Below are 23,722 nucleotides of genomic sequence, written 5' to 3'. Positions count from 1 at the left end.
ACACGGGACGATGGCCCTTCGGAGTGGCGCAAATGGCGCGAACGCGGCACTGCGCTGATTCGCGATCTCGTGCTGCGTGTGTTGACAACACCGCGATCGATCGGAGACTGACGCTGGCGGAGAAGCGACACGATGACAACTCTCGCTAATGGCGTAGCGCAAGATCACGCTCTCTGCTTCGTCGTGCCGGTGACACGATCGGTGACAATTGTTCAGCAAAACATCACAGCTGAATCGAGCGACAAAAGATCACACACAGCATAAATAAACCCAACTATGTGATTTATTTCTTTAATGGATTGTTGTAATTGTAGTATTTCGTATGCAAATATTTGCAGCTGTTATTTTTTTTTGTAAATATTACTACTAACTCGATTCAACAAATCACTAGTTGTTAAATCAACAACAATATTTGTACAACAAATGTAACAATATCAATTATATTTTTATTAAATTCTTTTTTTAGCTTTTGAATTCAATTGCATATTTAATAAGAAAACTAAGAACTAATTAAGAAATAACTTAAAAATAATTCTATCTTCTGTACTAAATTTTTATCAATAAATAGAATATTTTATTTACAATTTCTTTTATTTTCCTTTTTTTTAAATTATTTCTAAAAACATGCACTTTTAAACCACTTTTTGTTTATTTTATTATTTATTTAATCAATTTATTTATTTTATCGTTATTTCAAAACACATTTGGAAAAAAATATAAAAACTTTTAAAAAATACATTTCTAAGCTTCTGCAGCAACCCTCACCGTTTATGGCACAAAAGCATTGCATGAGACCACTCACCAAAATCAGCTGAACGGTACTCACTTGCACGCGAAAAAAAAAACGTTGTTAGTCATGCGCACTGCCAGCATAACCGTGAGTGTACATTCGTTCGCTAACCCACCTACAGAGGTTGCTCTGCTGTTGGGCATGTTGACCATCCTTCGCCAACTCGCTGCATACGCTTGACGGTCATGCGCACCCACACATCAACAACGCTCGTGCGTATCGTAAACGTCAACCCTTGAGGAACCTGCACAAACAACACTGCTATCGACCGACGAACGTAACATTTAGCCCATTCAGTCGGAGTTAGGACACGAGCCAGCGCTGAGTGAAACACGTTCGATGTACGCTGTTCGCGTGTGGTGATTGCTACTTCACCCAACATTCCGCAAAACCCCGAAACATCCCTGACGCATCCGAACGCATTTCGTGTGACGGTTTTGCATAGCCCCAAAAACGTTAGTGTGCCGTTGCACATACCGCACGGTCTCCTCGCTCAACGTATCGTCCCTATTTCGCGTACAGCAAAGTGCATCGAACACACGGATAGATACGCCGAATGACGACGGCGGCAGCGCGCTAATCATCTGCAAACAATGTGCCACGATTTAGCGCACAGGTGAATGGAATCAATGGAATTAATCGCGCGTGTATCGTCGTCCTCATTTGTGCGGTAAACAGGCGTGCCCGTGGATGACGGGTGGTGTCTCTGGGTGCAAAAACGGTGCAAGACTGGGCGCCTCCATCGGTTGGCATACACCACAAATGCTCGCTGTTCCCGCTGTGTGCGGAATGGTATAAGTGTTTTGTTGTTTTTTTTTTGCATCCCCCAGTCGATTATACACACCATGAACGGATACGCGTCGGCACTGGTACGGGTGGCCCTTTCAAAATAGTTGTGACTGGCAGTGATTTGCAATGTGTTTGACTCGTTCCGCGCGTCACGATTCGCTTTCGTGAAAGGAATTATGTCAAATTATTGTCGTGTTTTGCATCGCGCACATAACGGCACGGCCCGCTGCATGGAAACGTGAAGGAATAGAAATGCTGCGACACTCAGCAGCGAGTGTACGCCTGAGAAGACCGTCGTTCCGCAGCAAAAATCGGTTGGCATTGAACTGCACTTCACTCTTGCCGTTGGATTAGTGTGTACACGTGTATGTGTGTGTGTGTGTGTGCGCGCGTGTATGTGGGCCTTGCAGGAGTGCATCCGTGCGGTTGTTTAGCTGGTTCGTTAGCCAGCCAACGCTTCATCGGCCCGAGTGCCAGATGGATGTACGAAGTGGATTATTCAACACCAACGGGCCCAAGGCTGTGGGTAGTGAGCGTTTTGTCGTCGAGTTTTCACGGTTCCATCCACATCCGGTTGGGATTACGCCAGTTATCCAACTCATCGCTGCGAAAGCTGGCTTCAAAGAACAAGAGCAACGATAGAGAGAGTGTAAGAGAGGGTGAGAGAGAGGGAGAGAGGGAGAGAGAATAAAAAAAGAATCTCTCCATCGTGTCGAGTGCGGCCGTCAAGAGGCACGAGGGCGTGTGCATTGTGATGAGTGATTGCATCTTCCTGCACCATTCTTCCGATCAATGGTAGTGAGTCGCATCTACACAAGTTTGGTTGTGGGTTTTATCACGGCAAAAGCATAAAAAGAAAAGCCATCATAGTTTAGAAAGCAAAGTGGAATTGGATTACGCGAAAGTTTTCGAATGCAGTGCAGTAAAATGCAAAAGCCAAAAATAAAAATTTTATGCAACAGTGCTAAATGAAAAAAAGAAGAAAAAAATAGATAAAGTTTTCTATTAGTGCATCACGAATAAAGAAGGTGCGAAAGCTTTAAATGAAAGTGACGAGTGGCAAAAAAAAATATACGAAATATTAAATCAAGTGAATACAAGCGTGATTCAAATCCATAACAAAGCGAAATCAACAACAAAAAAGTGTTAAAAAACGCAAAAAAGTGTTGGCAAGTATATTGAAAGAAAAAGCTTTTAAAAGCTTCCCAAAAAAGGTGGAATATCGGTTGGGTAAAAAGGAAGTAAGCAGCTCGAAACGTACCCAAACCATAGTGCATAGTGCCGTGTAATGCGATTGCGAATGTGTACCATCAGCTATACATAAAAGAGGTGCAGTGTAAAATATGTGATGTATGAGCTTGCACGGCAATGTGGCAGCTGAAGCAGCACCAGCAGCCGAAACGATTCGAATAAAGTAACCATGCTGCCAGCAACGGTGATTATTGCGGTGGTTGTTTTCGCCGTTTCGCTGGTGGCTCCCATTAATTCCGCAGGATCTGGCAATAGTGGTGGTGGTGGTAGCAGCGGTAACAGTGGTGGTGGTGGTGGCGGTATCGGTACCAGCGGGAACATGGACGAAAATGAACCGCTCAAGAAGTCGACCAGTTCGCGAATCGTGCACACAAAGTATGGTTCCGTTTCCGGCACGATCGAACACCTGGACGGCCGCCATCTGGATCCGGTCGAGGCGTTCCGCGGCGTACCGTACGCTTCGCCCCCGGTGGGCAACCTGCGGTTCATGCCCCCGGTGACCGGAGCACTCTGGTCGGGTGTGAAAAAGGCGGACAGGTTAGCATGGGCCTTTGAGTAGCGACTTAAAAATAGCGACCCGCATGAGCTGTTATCTCCGGAAGGCTGTACCGCACACGCTTTCCGGATGAGTTGTTGAGCGGCGAAAATTTTTCTTTTTCGATTTCGGTTTTTTTTCAGCTAAAGTCCTAACGTTCATTAATGTTAATACCTTCCCCGTATGTTTCTCGTGTGCCCTTTTTCGATCGATTACGGATCATTCTTCTAGATTCAGCCCCGTCTGTCCGCAGCGGTTGCCCGATATCTACAACGAAACGGCCGCCCTGGAACGGATGCCACGCGGCCGGCTAGAATACCTGCGACGCCTCTTGCCATACCTGCGCAATCAATCAGAGGACTGCCTGTATCTTAACATCTACGTTCCAACGCAAGGTACGCAAAGCGCCACTTGGATGTGCAAACACATCCTCGCTTGCGCGCAAACAGATAACAATGGCGGTAAAGGCATGCATGCGACGATAGAAAAGAAAGACGAAAAATAGAAAAAAACGCCCCAATATACCCTTATAAGCATAAAACATCCCATCGGTGTCGGTGTTTTTCCTTCTTGCAAAATGTGCTTGTTTTTCGGCTGTCATTGCAAAGTGTCATTAGAGAGGTTCCGTCAGCGACAAAGAGCGCAAACAAACGCAACACCACCCAACGCCAAGATCCGAGACCGAAACAAACAAACAAGGGATGCGTATAGCGTGAGTGAGCAAAAAAAAAATAACAAACCCACCAGCGTAAAGCGCACGAGATTTTATGAGATTTAGAATATCCTTTGCCCGAAGGACATACGCGTGGTAGATATGGGCAGAGCCACCAATCCTTCGGAGGGATCCTTCCCGTGGAATGGGAAGATTACGCTTGCAACTTTTGTGGCTGTGGATGAGAAAATAAAATTGGCCCCTCTCGCACTCTCTCTCCTTGTCTGCCGTTCTCTGCTTCCATCTTGTCCCTTTGATCCCCGCCGATCCCTTTGCCCAAGACTACTGTCTGCTGTCGCGAAGGCGTCAAATGCTGGGCGAAGGATGTGAGATTATATTTTAATATCCAACACGCAGCAGCAGCAGCAGAAGCAGCAGTAACAACACCATCCACCCGCTAAGTATCGATTTTGCGACATCAAAATGAAATAAAAAAGGATCCATTTTGTCGACCCACTGCGGCTAGTCGGTGCAGGATCGTAACTTTGTTTTTTTTGCCTTTGCTTCAGGCGTTCGTTGAAGTTGCGTTTTCCTATCATCACCACGCCCCAAAAGAAAGCGAAACGAACAAGACAATAACAATGAGCTAAGGGGGGGAGGGGTGCGATGGGGCAAAAAAAACGAGCATAAAGACGACCGGACCGGACGAGTCCCAAGTGGGATTTTAGTTGTGAGGGTATTTTTTCATCCCCCCTTTTTTTGTTTGTGGAGAATCCTTCATTGTCTCGCTTGAGCCATCGAATGGGGAAGCCCTTGAGCTGGAAGCATTTACTGTGGCCCATTTTAGTAGCTTTCGTAAGTGAAGGATTAGCAAACAGCGCGAAGGCTTGCTGAAAATCTACGCCCTCACCGCAAATCCACCCGGACGGATTGACCGTTTTCATGCTTCAGGGGAAACCATCCAGGGAATGCGAAACGGTTTGTCGAAACGGTGTGAAACCTGCATGAATCATGATGACATGAAAAAGAAGAAGGATGCTATGTTTTGCTATAAAAAAGCAAAAAATAAAAAACATTGGCCCAAAATCCTTCACACAAAGTTCCGAACGAATAAAATAAAATCCCTTTTTGATAGCGGCACCTCCGATGGTCGTCGCGACCTTCGATGGTCTGCAAAAGCCGCTTCAACGGTTAGTTCATGTGCCATTTCATGTGCTTGTATTTTTTTTTATTGCTTCTCGTCCTTCGTCTTCGTTCGATGAAATCATAATCTAGTGCAGATCCGACCCCATCCCGGGTCCAATGTCGAAGGCCAACAAAAAAATGGCGCACGAGCCACAATATTTTATTTCCACGACGTTCGTGCTACACACACACACACAGCACGGGAACACGTACCAAAGGGTCCGAGGAAAATAAAGGTAGTCTGTCTTTTTGTTGGCCACATTCTTCAATCGCCATTAAAATGCCGGTGATTCTTAATCAACTCACGAATTCCGGCCCGCAGCACCTCTCAACAGTGAAGGAAAGAAGTGAGAGCACGGCAACAAAAAGACTCTGCCAACCGGTCAGCCATGAACCCACTTTTCATCTAATGAACAACATTTTCCGGGCATCTGAAAATGAAGGTTTTTTTCGCTCTGTATGTGTGAGCGCATTTCCAACCACTTTGACCTTTGGTCGGTGCTTCAGGTAGTTGAAAGAAACCGTTCGATGCTTTGATCTTGGGTGAGACTTACCTTTGAAATTCGTTGAAAACGTAATTTAAAGCAGTTCCGATTGAGTTTGTTTGATTTCGGGGTACGTTTTAGGCTCTACTGCATCCGTGGTGGATGAGGCTTTAGGCGTAGCGAGCGTTATGCGCGATTTCGCATACATTTACTTTAAATCAAACAAAACCGTTAAACATTAATCAACCTGAACGATACCGTCAATCAAACAACCGTGCTAATTTTAGTTAGATTCGAAGGCTGGATGGAAAAGCGGGCAGCTTCTTGAGCAGGTTTTATCCCAGGAATGGGTTTGGTTCGGGATGATCATTAGGCACTATTTCATGATTTGCACAACGATATGATTTTAAACAAAATAAATATTTTTTCAGTGATCAAAGATACATCAAACAAATTCGTCTATGAATAGAACTTTTATTGATTCGGCTTTTTATTCGACTAGAACCCTCAGAATATGGACCTTCGTTGGAATGATATGGACAAGCATTAAGAGTGTTTTCCTTGGTCTTGTGATTTTTATGAAATTGCAGATTCTAGAAAAAAATAAAATAAGTTGAATTCCACCACAATAATAGTTATTTCTGGATTTTAATGTATTCATTACCAAGCAAAATAAACGGATGTGCGCGAAGTCGCAAATACACTGTTTTGGTCTTTGATTTTTATGTTTTTTCTATGACTTTGAAGCATATGAGCGCATTTCCGCTTTTCGCATTTTAATTAGATGTAATAAATTTCTATAATTTCAAGTTAGTTTATTTTTAAAAGTAAAGACAGATTAGCAGGCTACATAGAGAAAAATAAGTCAAAATATTATCCTTGGAAGTTTACAAAGCTACAAAATAAAAACAAACAACAGGCCCCAAGGCTTGTGACATGATGTGATAGTATCTTTCAAACAGTAAAACAAAAGTTGTGCGGGAAAATATAGCTTTTTGTATGTTATGATGTTTTTGGGCCCTTATAAAGGGAGCAAGATAAGGTCATAACGACCTGTCGGAAAGTAGGAGAGAATAAGGTAAACAACAAAATATAAGAAAAAAACCTATAAAACCCGCAGGATGCGCGTACGGGTAGGCTCTTAAGATCAAAAAGGCGAATAAAGAGCAATGTTTTGGCACCCCTGTTAGCGGAAGTATTTAAACGGTGTTCGGTAAATGAAGTCTTTTTCAAGTTAGAAATTTCCGAAATAAGAAATTTTCTAAAAGAAGCAGAATGTGTTTATTTATGCTCGAAAATTTTGTTTATGCTGTTGTTTTATTCAAGAACATGCCGAAGCAATTATTGCATTTAATTATCAAGCAAAGCTCCTTTTTTATTTCATGCTCAATAAATAAAGCTTGAAATAAACATTTATCTAAAGATATTTTTTGCAGTGGAAAAAGGAAAACGTTAACTACGCTTGTCTAACAACATTGATAAATGTTTTGCTTCGACCTTTTTCTACAACACAATTAAGTTCCTTATCTAAAATTCACAGATTAACTTAATATAAAAAATAGGTGAAAGACTTCAAGATTGGAACGATATAAGAACTCTAATGTAAATAATCAAACCTGTTTAAATTTTTCTTAATTAACCTTTTTTGAAAAGCTTTGGATGTGTCAGTTAAATAAAACAGTACATTTATTTTGCCGCCTAACAGGATCACTTCTTGGCGTGACGACCTCTAAGGTCATGCCGGTCATTTCTGGCTTAATAGACTTATTTTTGCCACGTAGCCGTATAGTTAGCTATTGCTACGATTGGGATGAAATTTTATACCCGGTCCTGTCGTGTGAAACCAACAAACTTCGATCGGTAACAAATTAATAAACAGACCGAGCAGTATTACTTGTTATTTATGTTTAATATTGACGACTAGTTATGTATCGACAAATCAAAAAAATAAAACTTATAATAAGACTAGCATATTTTATTTATATATACAAAATATACAAAAAGTTGAACAAGAATTCTAAAATCATAGAAACACAACTAGTTTATAAAACGATTGCATAAACGTTAATTAAAACATCAATACCAAATCTCTCGTGGAAAAACTTTTACAACTGCAGTTGTTGAACGATACGAAGATAATTGACCAATAATTACACACTTTTGAGCGTTGTGTTAACAATTCTACCTGCCAGCCTGCTAATTATGTCCTACCACACGTAATTTCAACAAGTTACGTTATTCCATTCCTACGCAATAAACATCTACTGTGACACGGAAGAAGAAAAAAAAAAGCATACTGCACATTCATTTTATTCATGAAACGATTTGAACACACGAATATTTGCATATTTCCATAGGATCTATTTCACGTTTTCCTGTTCAGTTGTATAACATCGCAAATCCATGCCAGTTACAATGTGCTGATGCTAATCTAACTATTCCACAACATTTCGTCAATCCAATCGTATGATTACCACCGACCCTTTCGCTTCACACAAATAGGCAAAGAATAGTATGATGGCCATGTTCGACATATTTTATGGAACGCAATCGAATGGATGCGGCTTGTAGTACGAGTTTTCCAATTACTGTACGGCCGCCTGGTGGTGTTTCATGCTTATCATAACACCCATAAAACCCGTCATTAATTATATACATCATTTAGAAGGGGAGGATTGTTAACTTTGGGTGCTTTTTTACGAGCTTACCTACTGTCACGTAATCCTGCGTAATAAATGTGTATGTGTATATTACTGTTCCGGTGCACGGATTTTACTTGCACAGTAAATGCCATCGCCATGGGCTTGGTCTGACATATTACGAACTGATTTACTTGTGCTGCAAATCTTCCCACCAAATGCTCTCACGTACCAACACACTTATACAGACGATCCGCACCAGTACGAAGCGACGATACTTTCTTGTTGCCGGCTTCGCAAGCAAAGAAGAAACGAACGGGTCAAATAGTGACGTCTCATCTTATTAGCTCACATAAATTAAATTTCCCAGCACCGAGTGTAGGAGGATTTCCGAATCCCCTCGGGTGGATCGTACATGTGAGCGGCAAGCCGTCGAGTGTCGGCTGCAGAACAACACCCGCCGTACGGGGCGCAAAACTTTACTCGTCGGTGGTCGATGACGACGACAAGCATGACGGCGAAACGCATTTGCCCGTAACTGACAGTTTCCACCAACAATTAATCATTTGTTTGATTGATCAATAAATCTTCCACCGTACTCGGAACTTCGAGAGTACTCAATTGTACGTGGGCGGGACGATACGGGTGTGGAATGATTTCATTGTTTACTCACGCGTCTTATCCTTTCCACGCACTGGTTCGAGACACCATAAACGCGGCCGTATGTATGGATTGTGTATGTGTGTGTGTGGGTCCGCTGGGACTAGCTTAGGATGTGAGTGGCCGCACCCCCAAAAACACAAACTCATTTGCCGGCGCTTTATGCAGTGGAACCGCTTGTACCGAGCGTGCCCGAGGCACCCGAGGACCACTAGACAAACAACCGTATCGTACGAAGCAACCAGGCGCCAGTCGCCGGTTTGAAGCGTGACTTGACACTTCCGTTCTGGGCTCGAGTTGCGCAATTCCGGACGCCGTACGATGAGTGCGACGACACAAACCAGCACCAGGCATGATGGCTGGCCCATCATTGCTCCCCAAAGTGGAAAGTTGGTCCTGCGTGTCTACAGCGCGCACAAATGCTTCACATTTCCGCCAACACGGCGAACTGTCGCACGCACGAAGATCAGGATCGATTTGAAAACTGCAATGATGGATGAGTGCCTGCTGGCCCTGGTCGGCTGTGGATGAATGTCGAAAAATAAGCATAGTTTACATATTTCCCTACCGCGAGCCGTACGGCGTGGTTGAAATTCTTCACCCGCATGCATTGAAAATGCTAATCGAAGGTTACGAACTGAGGTTTTTGCGGTCCGGATCAGTTCTATACGGCCACATACGATTGACTTTGATTGATTCATCCGGTTTGGATACGGTTGGGTGGTTACTGGGCGGTGGTGGTTGGAAAAGTTTCCAAACATGGGCGTAAAATTAGTCACCCTGCTTCATGTATCCCAATGGGAACAATTCTCGTATCGGGACAAATCGCTTTTACGGTTACATTTACGTATAGACGACACACCACAATTGAGAATTTAGCTGTCGCAACAGTTAGCTTAAACGATGGAACTGATATTTGCTGTTGATAGGGAATTGAACAAAGATGTCTTCTCTAACATAAATCAATCAAGAAAAGAGTAACACATAGTTTTTTTTTACTTCGCGATAAAATAGAGAAAATGTAGAGAAAATCATCCGAAACAAAAAAAATATACCCTGATGTACGTAAAATAACTTAAAAAATCGTTTTTTCTAATTGGCCTTAAGGTCTAAACCAGACATGTTAAACATACGGCCCAAAGTCTTTGAATCTGGCCCACAAAGGAATAAAGAGAACATCGATTATTATCTGGCTTGAATTGAGATGTAGCTTGTAAAATTGAAGAATAATTTGTATTTGTTGTGTGTGTACTCTTTTTACACTTAACTCCCACGGTCTTGAATCCCTCTTGAAGTCCAAACTACTGTTGAGTTCTATTTCCTTCCCACTTCTCCACGACTTTGCGCGCAAACAGGATTTCTCAGCTATTGACCGTTTTTCCATATGTGTTCTCCATGCGAATAACCACGGGTATATATGTCAATGTTCATAATACCCATTATAATATAACGAATAAAAAAAAAAACAATGTTCAAAAAATTGCCAGATTATTGTAAGCTAAAACCTCCTGGAACCATCAAAGACACTCCAACAACACTCACTAGGGTTTTATGAGCAGTGTTGAGTCAAAGCGCCTTTCCATTACTTCTTGGCAAAGGGTAGATGACTTGTTAGTTTTACTGTCACAGCCGTTCGTCAGTTTGTGGTAATGAGACATCGCATACGTAGGTGATCCTCTATCTGTAGTGACCCCACGTCACTACGTATCCTTCTGAAAAATACAATCGATCGTTACAGAACTTGAGAACCTTAGAGTACCTTTCTTTTCGACGCACAAGAGAGTAGCAGGCGATGATGTTCGTGATCGATTCTATGATACTGAGTCTGCTACTGGAATACATAAGGGTGGTATGAATAAAATATTCCATGATAAGGCCCTGATATTCCTGTAACACGTGTATCTGCGTCTCTCTAACATCTGAACTTACTGAACACTGCTACTCCTTGCAGAGTCTGAATCATTCCTAAAATCTGTTTACACATGTGTTTATCTATAACTGTATTTAGGTGTAATATCATGCTGTGGCTTTAAGGCATACATTGGGTCGAATGTTGCAACTTTCATGGGTCTTTCACCTTTTAGTAAAACAAAACATAAAACTCTAAAAAAATATTGTTTTAAAATGATTTAATATTAATTGTTCACAAATAAAACTACAAATACAATGTTTCCCTAATCCATAAATAAGAGATGTATTAGTAAGCCATACAAAAAAAATTCAAAGCATTACCTAAAGCACACATTGTGCTGTGGGTGTTGAAGTCAGTGTTGCCCATTGCCCTAAGACATGCAAGCCGATCCAAGGAGCAATTATCCTTCCTGAACAATTCAAAATTAATCAACCCTTTCTCGTACAGGCATATGTGTATCATCTGCTAAAGGGTCCCGGCTCTGTCCAATGTTCTACAATTTTGCCGGAGCACCATCCGGTACTCATTGCAAATGCAGCAGTCACCTCGGCAAGTTGTCCTTTAGCAGCATCAAACATGCTCTCAAAATGAGTGTTCACCATCCTACACACGGGTTGTAACAAACAGGAAGAAGAAGAAAAAAGCGGCAACGAAAAGGGACAACAGCATTTCATAAATATTAAATGAGCACCTTCATTTGAACCGGAATCAAACTACTGACCAACAGCCGGCCCAGTACGCTACCCTTGCAAAGAGTTTTCCGATGGGTGTATAGTACGGTTCTTCAATATACGAAAGCTGCTGCTGCAAAATATATGTTCCAAACGGTACCTCCTACATATCCAAACGTAGAAAGACCGTTACGTACCAGCCACTACTCGTACTGAACTCGATCAGGTTCTGCACCGGTTCGTTGGGCATCGATAAAGCTCGGAACTAAATACTCCCATCAACTAGTATCGGGGAGGCATCCTTTCCAAAGCTTACCGTTGCTTTAGATGTTCCACATTTGGCTCATGAAACATGCATCCGAGTGGTCGAATGAGTTGGTGAGTTCGAGTAAGGGTCGTGGTGTATTGTTTTTTTTTTTTCAATTCCTCCCTTAGTCTTGCTCGGAAACGTTGTACGGTCAAGTAGTTTATATACCACAAAAAGAACAAAAAAAATAGTCCTACCTAGCGCACTAGTTTACCCTAAAACTAGGTCCGTTTGTTTTCCACCGAAAATTGAACGAAATTAAATACAAGAACCTTACGGTGATGCTGCTCAAAGATTGTCTCAACCGGCGGAATTCAATAGCGAACGGTTTTTCGAAATCCTTCAGAGACATAGCACGAACCGGAACCGTATGGTACCAACCAATTGAATTCGATCTAGTGGGATATCTTATTAATGGACCTATTTAATAAAGATGAATTCTGATTACACCTACGGCCAGCACGGAATACAAAACACTAAGCCTCTACCGAAGCCCAAACTCGATGGGTCAACTCGATGGAGGATAGAAATTCGTATGGCCCCAAAAATTTCCTCCAACAGTCGTTGCTAGCCCAATCCGAGCATCGTCCTTTTCTTTACCAAGTGGTACATTTATCACGATCTCTCGTACTCTTCTCGCTACCCAAAAACCTCACAAGGAAGCGAAGGTCGCCAAAGAAAATGCGATACGTGTTCAAGTGGTAGCGCTTGGTCCCGTCAGAAGATAGCGATTCGTACTTGAATTGAGATAAATTGAATTTGGGCGAGTACCCACCTTGGGCTGGTGTGCGTTCTTCTCACCGTTTCACAAACTGCCCGTCGGCCAATCGATTGGTTCCATCCATCGAGCGGTATTCGTCCTTCACGATACCTATCATAAATTCTTACTCAATGCCTTCCATCCTAATACCCGTACCCGCTGTCGGGTGTGCGATGTGAGACGGAAAGATACGGTTCCAATGGTGCAGGTCGACATGGAACACAGGCACCATGCTGAACCATTCTGGCCCAAAAAACTTCTAACGCAGCCTGCGGTTATTGTGTTAGCGTTGAAGCATATTTTGTCGCACAAAAATTGGACGACAAACGAGCAGAAAACTCGATGCCCTAGCGTATTCGCGCGAGTCACCGTGGTAAGGTATGAAAAATGTAAGGCATATTGAAATTTATTGTGCAAATATTCAACAAATCCCAATCGCCGTGATTTATGCACTGTAATTTTTGCCCCCCGCCGTTATCCGACAGCCGTGCAAAATAGGATTGAGTGTGTATTCAAGCACGATGTAATGATATTTACGCAAATAAATATAGCGAATTGGAACAAATATTTGGCGAGCCACAAATGCAATTCGTGTGGACCATTTTATCGTTTTAAAAATATTTACCTGAGTTCGCGGGAATTGTTCATCAACATTGATCGATACAGATAGGAATTCAATGAATTTGTTGCATACATGCGGAACAGCTAAATGTGTGTAATATTAGTACCAAAACAGAAGCCCAGAAATAAATCCTCTATAACTGATTCCAGGAACATGGTGAAAACTCATCGCGCAGACACGTCGATGTGTCGATGTGTCGATGTAAAAGCTACAGCATAATTCCAGCAAAACACAATAGCTCAAGAAGACCGAAGCCCTACAACTATGTCCCCGACACGCTACCATCATAACCATTACCAACCCGCTCGAACAACTTACCCATTGGTCGGGATGTATTGAAAGAGCAGACGACAAAGAAACCTATACGACATGGTATCGAATTACCGACGGCATCGCCTTAGTATACTTACACGAATGATAGCGAGCAGCTTATCAGCAACGAAATGGTGCAAAAGAAGGGGACCGCCTTTGGCAAGCACGAAAAAAAGAAAATAACTAAAACACCAACATACGTACAAACAGCCGGAAAGTGAACGCCGACAGTCAACAACAAAGGAAGATTCTAATGGATTAAACGTGTAGCAAATCCGCTCCCAATGGAGCAAAACGGAAAGAGAAGATTACAATATGACATAAGCATCCAATTAGAAGCTTAACAAAACTCACATACCTTTGGAGCTCATTTGACAGATAGATTTTATTTTCCGTCCGCCGCCGGAACGGCCGGAACCGGATGGTTGACAATGCGAGAGCGATGGGTTGTCGCGCCGTGATGGTAAGCAGCAACCGGCGGAACAAATGCGATGGGAAGCTCATTGGAAGACAATCTCTCACAAGTGTCTCGCATGCTTTTGAAACGAACCACTTCGTCTTAGCATCGATAGCAACCAGCTTTTAAGCGCTCGGCTTTGGTACCGATTCCTATTTTGAAGCCCTGCACGGTGATGATACGTGTACGGCCGGAAAATTCAAGCCGGACGTTTCATGTGTTTAAGCTTGCTCGCTTGTTAATCTTCCATCTGCGAGGAAAGTGCTAGACCAGAGAAAACCGATTATTCTCGTGGCTTTTACCAGCTTTCGAGATTTGTAATCGCAATCGAACAAGTTGTGCGAGTGTTTAGTTTCATCAAACGATGGTTATATTTCAAGCAAGAAATGTATATGGATGGTTTTGAATCGTCGGTGCACAGTTGATAAAACACTATGCCAACGCAGGATTATTTAAAATCCAAAAATGGTTTTAAGCCCGAACAAGGTAGTATCACTGTTTCACATTCATACTAACGTGTAGCATCAGATTAGAAAAGTATGAACTTGATTCTTAAGCATCTATGGTGACACATCCTAAATTTCATCATACGAAAACGGTCGAAAACTCCATGTTCATAACTGCCAAAGTTACGAAAGCTCATCGGAATCATATCCTCAAAGCATACGCTCGACAAGGATTACACAAAATTCATTTTCGGCAAGTGTTTTGCAACAACAAAAATGGATTCTCTTTCGGCACATTCACAAAAGCAAACAACAAACACTAAAAAGCTTATGCTCAAAAGCAGCTGTTGAAGTTCTGTTGTGTGGTATACGACATGTTATTTTACCCCTAAGAGCAGAGGGAAATGTTTTCCCGTCAACAGTTAAGAACCCTTAGCTGCCTTAAAAAATCAGACACAAAACTGCAAACATGAAATCTAGACAGATTTACTCTCCACTTCACTCTAGCAAATTTATTTTTCTTTATTTTACCGCTTAATAATGACACAAAAAACTTTTATATGCTTAGGTTGTTTTTTCTTGATTAATTTCTAAACAAATCTACTTCTACTTTTGGTGGAGCTTGACACATTGTGCACAAAGCTCAATGAAAAACAACAGGATCATTTTCTATAGACGCAATGAAAATTTGTATTTTATCGCATTTCATCGTATTAAATATGAATTTATTATTTTATTTGTTGCATTTAGTGAAAATGACTTATTTTTGAATATTAAAGTGACGCTTGCATAAAGCAGCAAATGTTTAAATTCTTGCAAACAACAAAATTTCGTTGAAATAAATAAATGAAAGTGTCGTGGAATTGTTTTAAGTTTCTTGGAGTTGCTCCTTGAGGCTATGGTGTCATTGAACAAAAAGAAATATGCAGGAATTATCTTCCAGAGCTAGAAGCAGTTGTATAATATGGATTTAAATGCTAATTTGAAGATTTACGCAAAGAGCCATAATACTTCTCCAAGCGCTATTTTGCATTCGGTTTCCTCTTCGGGTAGATAGATTTTTGTGCTCAGGGGAAATGGTATTTGATACTTATTTTTCGTAATCGTTAGTATCGTTAAAAAATATTGTTTTTATTTTATTTATTTTATTTATAATTAATTATTACGGCTTCGGCCGTATTGTCAGCCTCTGAAGCTGAAGAAGTACATTTTTCACAAGGCATTTCCTCCTTGTATTTTACCTTATCCCGGGCATACTCGGTTGTGATAGTGCGTTTTGTGGATATTGCTGTTGTTGATGGTATTGTTGTTGTGGGTTGATTTGTCCGAAGTCCTATTGCTTTTTGTGCGTATTGTTGTTGAATCCATGTGGGTAATTGTCATACTGGTTCTATTGTTTGATGGTGGTGCTGGTGAAAATGGTGAGTGTTGGTGTTGGTGAAAACGGCACCAATAGCGATCTTGTCACTCGTTGCGGGGGGCTGCACATGACTGTAACAAACAAGTATTGTTTTTAGTACCGTTAGAAAATATTATTTTGCTACAAAACAAAGAACATGATATTGCATTGAAAGAAGCTCAAAAATGAAACAATGATATTTAAAGATATTTTAAAAAAACCTGGATTCTTGTCATGCAATACGAAATTAACATACAGTTTTCATTTTTTTCTATGCTTTATGTATTACTATGGTCTTTATTCAGTTTACGAAATCGTGTAAAAGGAAGTATTAAAATTGTGCGTAATATATAACTAATCAAACACCTCAATTTCAAAGCAGAAATACTTCAAATTTGTTGCATTAATGACGGTAGTTGTAATTCTGTAGAGCGCATTTTCTCAAATGATGAAGAAACAAGCCAGAAGGAAAAACATTTAACATCCGACATATCGTAAAACCTTTTCCTTTCACCTTTTCGTAGTGATATTGCCATCATTTCTTTATTGATTTGTATTTGCTTCATAATTGTTCCTTTCCTTTCAGCTGGTTCGAGGGAAAGCTCTAGCTCCTCCAAATATGCCGTCGTGGTGTTCGTCCATGGTGAATCGTACGAATGGAACAGTGGGAACCCGTACGATGGATCTGTACTAGCAAGTTATGGACAAATTTTAGTAGTTACAATCAATTATCGTTTAGGAATATTAGGTAAGTAGTGTGACACATTTTTTTCAATTCTATAGTATCCTAACGATTCATTCGTTCCCATCGTTACGAACAGGATTTTTAAATGCCAATGTGGACCGGTTCTCGAAAGCACCGGCAAACTACGGTCTAATGGATATCATCGCCGCCCTGCATTGGATACAGGAAAACATCGAGGCCTTTGGCGGTGATCCCAAAAGTGTAACGCTTGCCGGCCATGGTACCGGTGCCGCCTGTGTTCATTTTCTGATCGCATCTGCAGCTGTTCCGGAAGGTGTGATTAAATCTAAAATTCGCCATTCAAACACTTACAGGAGTGTAAAAGCTTTAAATATTAATTGCTTTAGTTATGCTTTCGGACCATCAGCTATCAGTGTAAAAGCACTCAATACCTGCCATATAGCTGACATTGCTTGAACTCTCTTGAAAATAAAACCATCTTTCACCACGAATCCATATTTTCCGTGCTTTAAAAGCATCCAGATTCCATTTTTCAACGAACCAGTGGTGAATTAGCATAAGAAAACACCCGTTTTCACTTTCTCTCAGGACAGAACACCAGCAAAGCGAACGATTCTATTGGGTGTTCGGAAGCCCTTAGAACGCGCCGGATAGACACCGTGACGTATCCCAGCAATGTCTGCTCGCTTGTCACGTTTCCATTATGGAAAAGATAAATTTTTGTTTGATAATCATCAATTACTGTACCACCATTTCCAGTCGCTAGCTCGATCGCTAATGGAATGAATAAATCCATCACTATACAGCGCGGCTGCTTTTAAGCGTACCAATGGTGGCAAACCACGCTTGATAGCGAGCGAAGAAAACGCGCCAAGGCGTCTAAAAGTCTCGGCGAAAGAATGAACAATAATTTCAACCAAAAAAAAAAGAGATTCGTAAGTGAGAATATTTCTATTTTCCCATTGCGTCGTATAGCTCGAAAGCACTTGGAACGCGCACTGCCCCGAACATGGTAACGCTTTACGGATGCCATTCATGAGCTTGCCACGCTATAAAGCCCACGTTTCGTACAAAATAAACGAATGTCAAAATCAATAAACATCCTATCCAAGATGCTGCACTTTAAATTGTGTCCCCCCCGCGCCTCGCTCCTGGCGGCGCATTATTGTTTGCTGAGTGACAGACCCACCACGTGCACGGTACATTAAAAATTGCGACCATTTTTTATGATTTATTTATTTCCTTTTTTGTGTGGGCAAATCGTTTCCTGTCCTACGTGACATTTGCAATCAGACTCTATATAAAGTTTTGCAGCACTTGCAGCAACAAAAACAACACACAAAACAGCCGAAAGTTGAACGAGCATTATTAACTACATTTCCCATTCGTGCATTGTTGATTTTGATTTATGTCGATAGCAGCAGTTGGCATCCAATTTGCTAATAATGTATGCTTGCGTACAGAATGCCGAAAATGGTGAATTGCGAGTAATATTTGTACTTGCAAACAAATTTTGCGCTCTCTCTCTCTCTTTCTCTCTCTCTCTCTTTCTCTCTCTTTCTCTCTCCGTTCGTCGGATCAGTGAAGCTTTCGTGGCCGTGCAGGTTAACTGTGCCACAAGTTAACTGGAGCGGAATGATTAAGTTCTAGGCAATAACCATTTCACTGCCCAGCTGTGAACCAGAATGGCACAATTTGACTATGGTTTGTTTCTGCGGACGCCTGACTGTGTGCACGTTCTCCAGTTGAGTAATGAAACATTCGCTAAATAGTTGGCGAAACTGTTATAGACTGCTGCGGAATGACTCGCATTAGATCAAGCGTACTCGAGTGGGCGCGATTGAGTGACGTTTCGATTTCCAATTCACTTTGAAAACCCAAAAACCGTGGGATGTCATTTTCACGCGGGCGAGTTAGTAATTTACACTTCAGCCCAACAATGGTGCTACACCGGTGCATTACACAGCATCAGTAGATTAGCATGGGATTTTCCAAAAATGAATTCAGATCGTTCCCTAGGTTGGAACGTTGGTGCTGTGTGCCCATTTTGTGACTGCGACTTTTCAGGGGAAAAGCATTTCGTGCTTTATCCACTTCAATGAAGCTTGCGAGAAGCTTCATCAAATCGAACAGGTCGCCCACATTCATTGGTAGCACACGGAATAGCATCCACGTGTTCATGCATTTCTCTTTCATTCTCCCTTTCACCCACTTTCCCCGTAGGACTTCTTTTCCATCGGGCGATGATGATGTCCGGATCGGGTCTAGCTCCGTGGTCGCTGGTAGGCGAACCGGCCAAGTTTGCCGCATACGTATCGCACCACGTGAACTGTTCACCCGATCTACCTCATCAGCTGCTACTCAAGTGCTTGCGGGACAAACCGCTCGAGGACATACTATCCACCAGCGTGCGAGCACCAGATTTTGGGAACGCGTTCGGCCCCAGTGTAGACGGTGTCGTAATCGGTGAGTATCAAGCCCTTTTGGGAGCCATTTTCTGGGCTGGAAATGCCCGCAAAACGAGTTTTCTTTCACCACCATAATTAAATCACCACCTTGCCCGCTTTCGTCTCTTTCCCACACGGCAGACACTGGGGAAATTCAGCAGATGGACGGGACGCACTACAGCGATTACAATGGCATTCCTTCAGCATCAAAACCATCCGCTCATATCCACAACACGCTCAACACGATCAATGCGATACTGTTGCGCAAACTAGCTATTAACAAATTGTCCAAGTAGGTATACGCCGCGAAAAGCCGTACAGCAGCCGCACCGAAAAACACCAGCGTAATCGTCTCCGTTTTTGGTAATTAAACCGCGCGTTCTTTCAGGTACGATCTGCTGGTCGGTGTAACGCGTGCCGAAGCGTACTTTGCGTTCAACTCCGAAGACGTCCAGTACGGTATCGAGGCGGACCGAAGGACGAAAATACTGAAAAACTACGTCCGAAGCACGTACAGCTTTCATCTGAACGAAATATTGGCCACGATCGTGAACGAGTACACCGACTGGGAGCGTCCGGTTCAGCATCCCATCAATATACGGTACGACGGGGTTAAAAGCTTCAGTCCTCGCTACACATGCAACATCCGATTCGGACCATTTATTTTCTTTTACCTTTGTTTAATTTCATTCCTGCTCTGATGTACCATGCGGCTACAGAGACGAAACGCTGGAAGCCTTGAGCGATGCACGTATTGTGGCGCCTGCCGTACAGACGGCCGACCTACATTCCGCTGATCATCGCAATTCGTTTCTGTACGTGTTCGATTATCAGACCAAATTTGGCGATTTTCCTCAGGTAAGGTTTCGGCAGGTGCTGTATAGGCGAATAGGTGACTTGACTCACATACCGGACGTACCTCAACCGTAATCAGCCCCATTAGCGTGCGGTGCGGATTTCGCTTTACGAGCGTGTCTGTGTGTGTGTGTGTGCTACTTTCGTGACAAACTTGGAATCGATTCACAACCCGTAAAGACACATTTGCTTCACATACCAAAAAAAGAAACAAGCTGATTTTGGCTTACTACACGAACACAACTACTCTCTCTCACACTGACGAGATACACCCGTTTTTTTTTCAATCCAATTTGTTGGATATAAAAATCCATTAATTTTCTGTTCCACCCAGATAAAATGTCAAAACCATACTGCTTGTTTCACATTCTTTTCATTGTTTTTCGACCTTTGTATTAGTAACTAGCGAGGGTGAAAAACCAATCTCTCTATAAACCCATATAAAATGGTTGCTCTTCTAAGCGCTCTATCTCTCTCTCTCTCTCCCTCTCTTTATCGCTCTAAACTCATATAAAATGGCAGTTAAAAAAGAATGCTTCCAATTGTAAACTTTTGTGCCAGCTTTGCAAGTGTGTGACAACATGTGGAGATGATGATGATTTTTTGTTTTCGTCTATCGATTATATGCAATAGAAGCAATAAAAGTTTTTCCAAAATGACGTACAAGTTAGTTAAATCAATAAAGAGATGAAAATACGTCCAATCAGCTCTTCCAATATTAAAGTTTTAAAAAAATCTAAAAAAGTTTCACTACCATGATACTTTTATCGTTGATTTTTGCTTTATTTTTAAGTGCTTAAATGATTGTTTTCCCGTGTTAGCAGATTGTAAAGTTGGCAAACTGGCGTACCCCCTACCCCAAAACTTTGTTCACCGCGCAGAGTTTAGATCAACCCTACGGCCAAAACTTTCACGTACGGAAATTCTAACCCACCCTACAAACATCCCACTTTCGGTGGTTTCAATAAAAACATTCTTTCCATACCGATTTGTTTGAGGTTGCAAATTGCTCAAGTTTGCAGTTGCCGATAAGGAAAGCATAAAGTGCACGCGGAAAGAAAAAGTGAACGAAAATCACAATTGAAATTCTTCCGCCCTTGGTACCAAACACGGATCAGAATAATGCCTCTGCCAGGGAGATTAGATTTCTTCGCTAGTGCGTCATTGTTTGGTGCTTCCGTTGCCATAAATTATTACACCGAAATGCTTCGAGTGTGAAACGTATCGGACACGTGGGGAGAGGTAGCACGAAAGCGCAATCGGACAGTATGGAACATCGTTTTACAGCGGACCCGAGACGGTTCTTTCACACTGCGAACGGCTGTTGGCATTCGAGATGGGTCAAAGATTAAATATCCTGTTGTGGCCAACACTTTACCCTGTCAATCTCGGCCCGATATGCCCCAACGAAATGCTCCATTTTGAAGGTTTTCCTCTATGCTTCTCGAACCAAACGGAGGCAAAGAGTGTGCCTCGGCGCTGCTCCAGTGTGGATCCATTTACATGCCGCCGCTAGTGAAACTAACCGGCTTCAAAACTGAAGATGTCAGTTTGCGTTTATCGCTGGTATTGCTGCAATTTAAAACCAACAGTAGAGATCAGATTATTCATTTTGAGTTTTCGTTTTTATGTCTTCTATGGTTCGTACGCCTTCCTGAACGTGATGTGAATTTTGTAATAAATAGAGTGAAAATATACAGTTGATACTTTCCTTTAAGCTATTCACAACCAAGAACAATCCTCGGACAATCCAATATCCTGGCATAATCAGTCTATGTGGATGACCTGAAAAGCTGGGTCATTCGGTGTCATGCTAATTATATTACCTTCGAATTAATTACATATTACGTCCATTTCGATTGATAATAGTGACTTCATCATACACTTGTCTCGATCATATCCTTTATTCTTGTCCATGTACATCGTTCTGAGCTTTCGTCTATTAAACGCAGATAAAAGATTTGGACTTAGTCCATGTCTCCAATGCCGGATTTTCTTCAGGCTCTAAAATGATCTATTTGGCAGCCAACGTTCTACGACTACCAATATTACGGTCATCATCTTTGTTTATTTTTACCTAGTTAATTTCCAACGCAAAGATTTCTGGACCACAAGATCTCAAATCTCAAAAAACACTTTATCTCCTGGGTGCGGTAAGCCTCGCGAGCCTTTACACTTCATAAAAGTAAACCACATCTTCATTCTAGAAAACAGTTGTTTCGTCGCTGTATTCTCACAACTTCGCAGTAAGCCTATCCTTCAAAGAATATTTTCCCATACACTCACCTCAACAAAAGGACACAACTTAGAATTTTTACGAAACCATAAACAAAGGTAGATTTCAACCAAAGACAACCCACAGTTTGGATTTGTTCACGCACCGACTGTTGTGGTTTTTCTAAAAACTGAAATATTACCAAGATCGGCGCCAGATTAAATGAGAACATAAATACACAATCGCGACAAAGAACACTCTGATAATCCAGAAGGTAGCATTCGGGGAAATTCCGTAATCCTTTTCCAATGTTTGGTAAATATTGCGTGCGCAAAAACAAAAACGCACGCAAACTTCTTGCGAATTGCTCTGACAGCTACGTTCGCTGTCTGACAATCGTGACCTCATTCTCGGGTTTTCCAGTTTTTTGTTCGTTTCGTTTGTTACGTTTGTTTTGTTTCTATTGCACCTTACTGTGTGCTGCAACATTTTGGGGAGATGGCGTGCGTAAGGGTTACATGTTGGTTTTTTTCTTCTTCTCTTATATTTCCGATGCCAACTTTCTGAAGCACAAACATTGGTTTGTGTTTTCTCAGTACCGTGCATTGCTCGTTTTGTCCGGTCCAGGAATTTTCACCGGCAAAACCCGGGGGTTGAGTGAACAGCTGGGGTGAGGTAAAGCATGGATTTGTTCGCAAAGTTGCCTACAAAACCACAAACATGAAACACCAACTGTGGGAATATGAAATCAACCCACAGAACTGGGGCACAGACGTCCGAAACCGAAACGCAAAAGTGACTCGGGTTCAACCAGAAAACCAAAAACACGGCACCACAACTCAAAACGACTAAACAGGAAAGAAATAAAAGATAAACGACAACACGAACCGCAGGGAGGAAAAAAAAATACGAAACTAACATGCCACATGAACACATAACTTTGCGCCGCACGCTCGTAACATAATCTGAACTCATGTTGTTATCACATTGCTCTCAATCACAACTCTGCGTTCTCTTGTGTTCTTCCTGTGCTTTTGGACGCCAACGCGAACGTCACAAAAATTGTCCCGACAACCAGCGACAAGGATGTATCCATGGGGAGGATCTGCCGTATCTGTTCGGTGCACCGCTAGTTGGAGGATTCAATCACTTCACGCGCAACTACACCAAGTCCGAAATCGCCCTCTCGGAAGCGGTTATGATCTACTGGTCAAACTTCATCCGCACCGGGTAAGTGTAGCTTCGTCTGATGAACCGTTGTTTCAATCTCTTGCTCTTCTTCTCGTTTGTGTCTTTCAAATCGTATCTCCCACTATTCCGAAACTGCTCACGTCTACCATTCGACACTGTTCGCAGCTCCCTGTAGTATGTACGAGTGTGATTTATTTTTTTGATTCCTTCATCTGCCATCTCACGTGGACTGTTAACCGCGTGTTCCGCACAAAAAAATACCAAATCCGGCCCAATTCTCCCTGGTGGCCCTGTCAATGTGGGCACGTCCAATCCGTAACAAGTACCGGGCGTCTCCATCGACAGGAAACGACCGATTCGTACCGCTGTGCGAAAACTCGGAAGTACCTGCTTGTTATGAGGCAGCGTTTCCACTTAGCTCGGTCAGATTGGTTTT

At 42.2% G+C, this 23,722-nt stretch overlaps 2 protein-coding genes across 2 annotated transcripts in view; one reads left to right on the top strand and one right to left on the bottom strand.

The window, feature by feature from the left end:
* The window catches only part of LOC125761691 (uncharacterized), a 135,946-nt gene that overhangs the window by 19,842 nt on the left and 92,382 nt on the right, over positions 1-23,722 (bottom strand). The window lies entirely within an intron of this gene.
* Positions 764-23,722, top strand: part of LOC125761695 (neuroligin-2) — a 28,986-nt gene continuing 6,027 nt past the window's right edge. The window contains exons 1-9 of the mRNA XM_049423129.1: positions 764-3,367; positions 3,597-3,760; positions 16,459-16,620; positions 16,694-16,891; positions 18,802-19,044; positions 19,167-19,317; positions 19,414-19,626; positions 19,745-19,883; positions 23,174-23,325. Of these exons, the coding sequence (XP_049279086.1) occupies positions 3,000-3,367; positions 3,597-3,760; positions 16,459-16,620; positions 16,694-16,891; positions 18,802-19,044; positions 19,167-19,317; positions 19,414-19,626; positions 19,745-19,883; positions 23,174-23,325 (1,790 nt within the window). The 5' untranslated portion in view covers positions 764-2,999. The remainder of the gene's footprint in view (positions 3,368-3,596; positions 3,761-16,458; positions 16,621-16,693; positions 16,892-18,801; positions 19,045-19,166; positions 19,318-19,413; positions 19,627-19,744; positions 19,884-23,173; positions 23,326-23,722) is intronic.

This window comes from Anopheles funestus, chromosome 2RL, assembly GCF_943734845.2.
Source record: "Anopheles funestus chromosome 2RL, idAnoFuneDA-416_04, whole genome shotgun sequence".
Lineage (NCBI taxonomy): Eukaryota > Metazoa > Arthropoda > Insecta > Diptera > Culicidae > Anopheles > Anopheles funestus.
The sequence above is the reverse complement of the archived record's forward strand: the minus strand, read 5'-3'. Positions and strand labels throughout refer to the sequence as shown.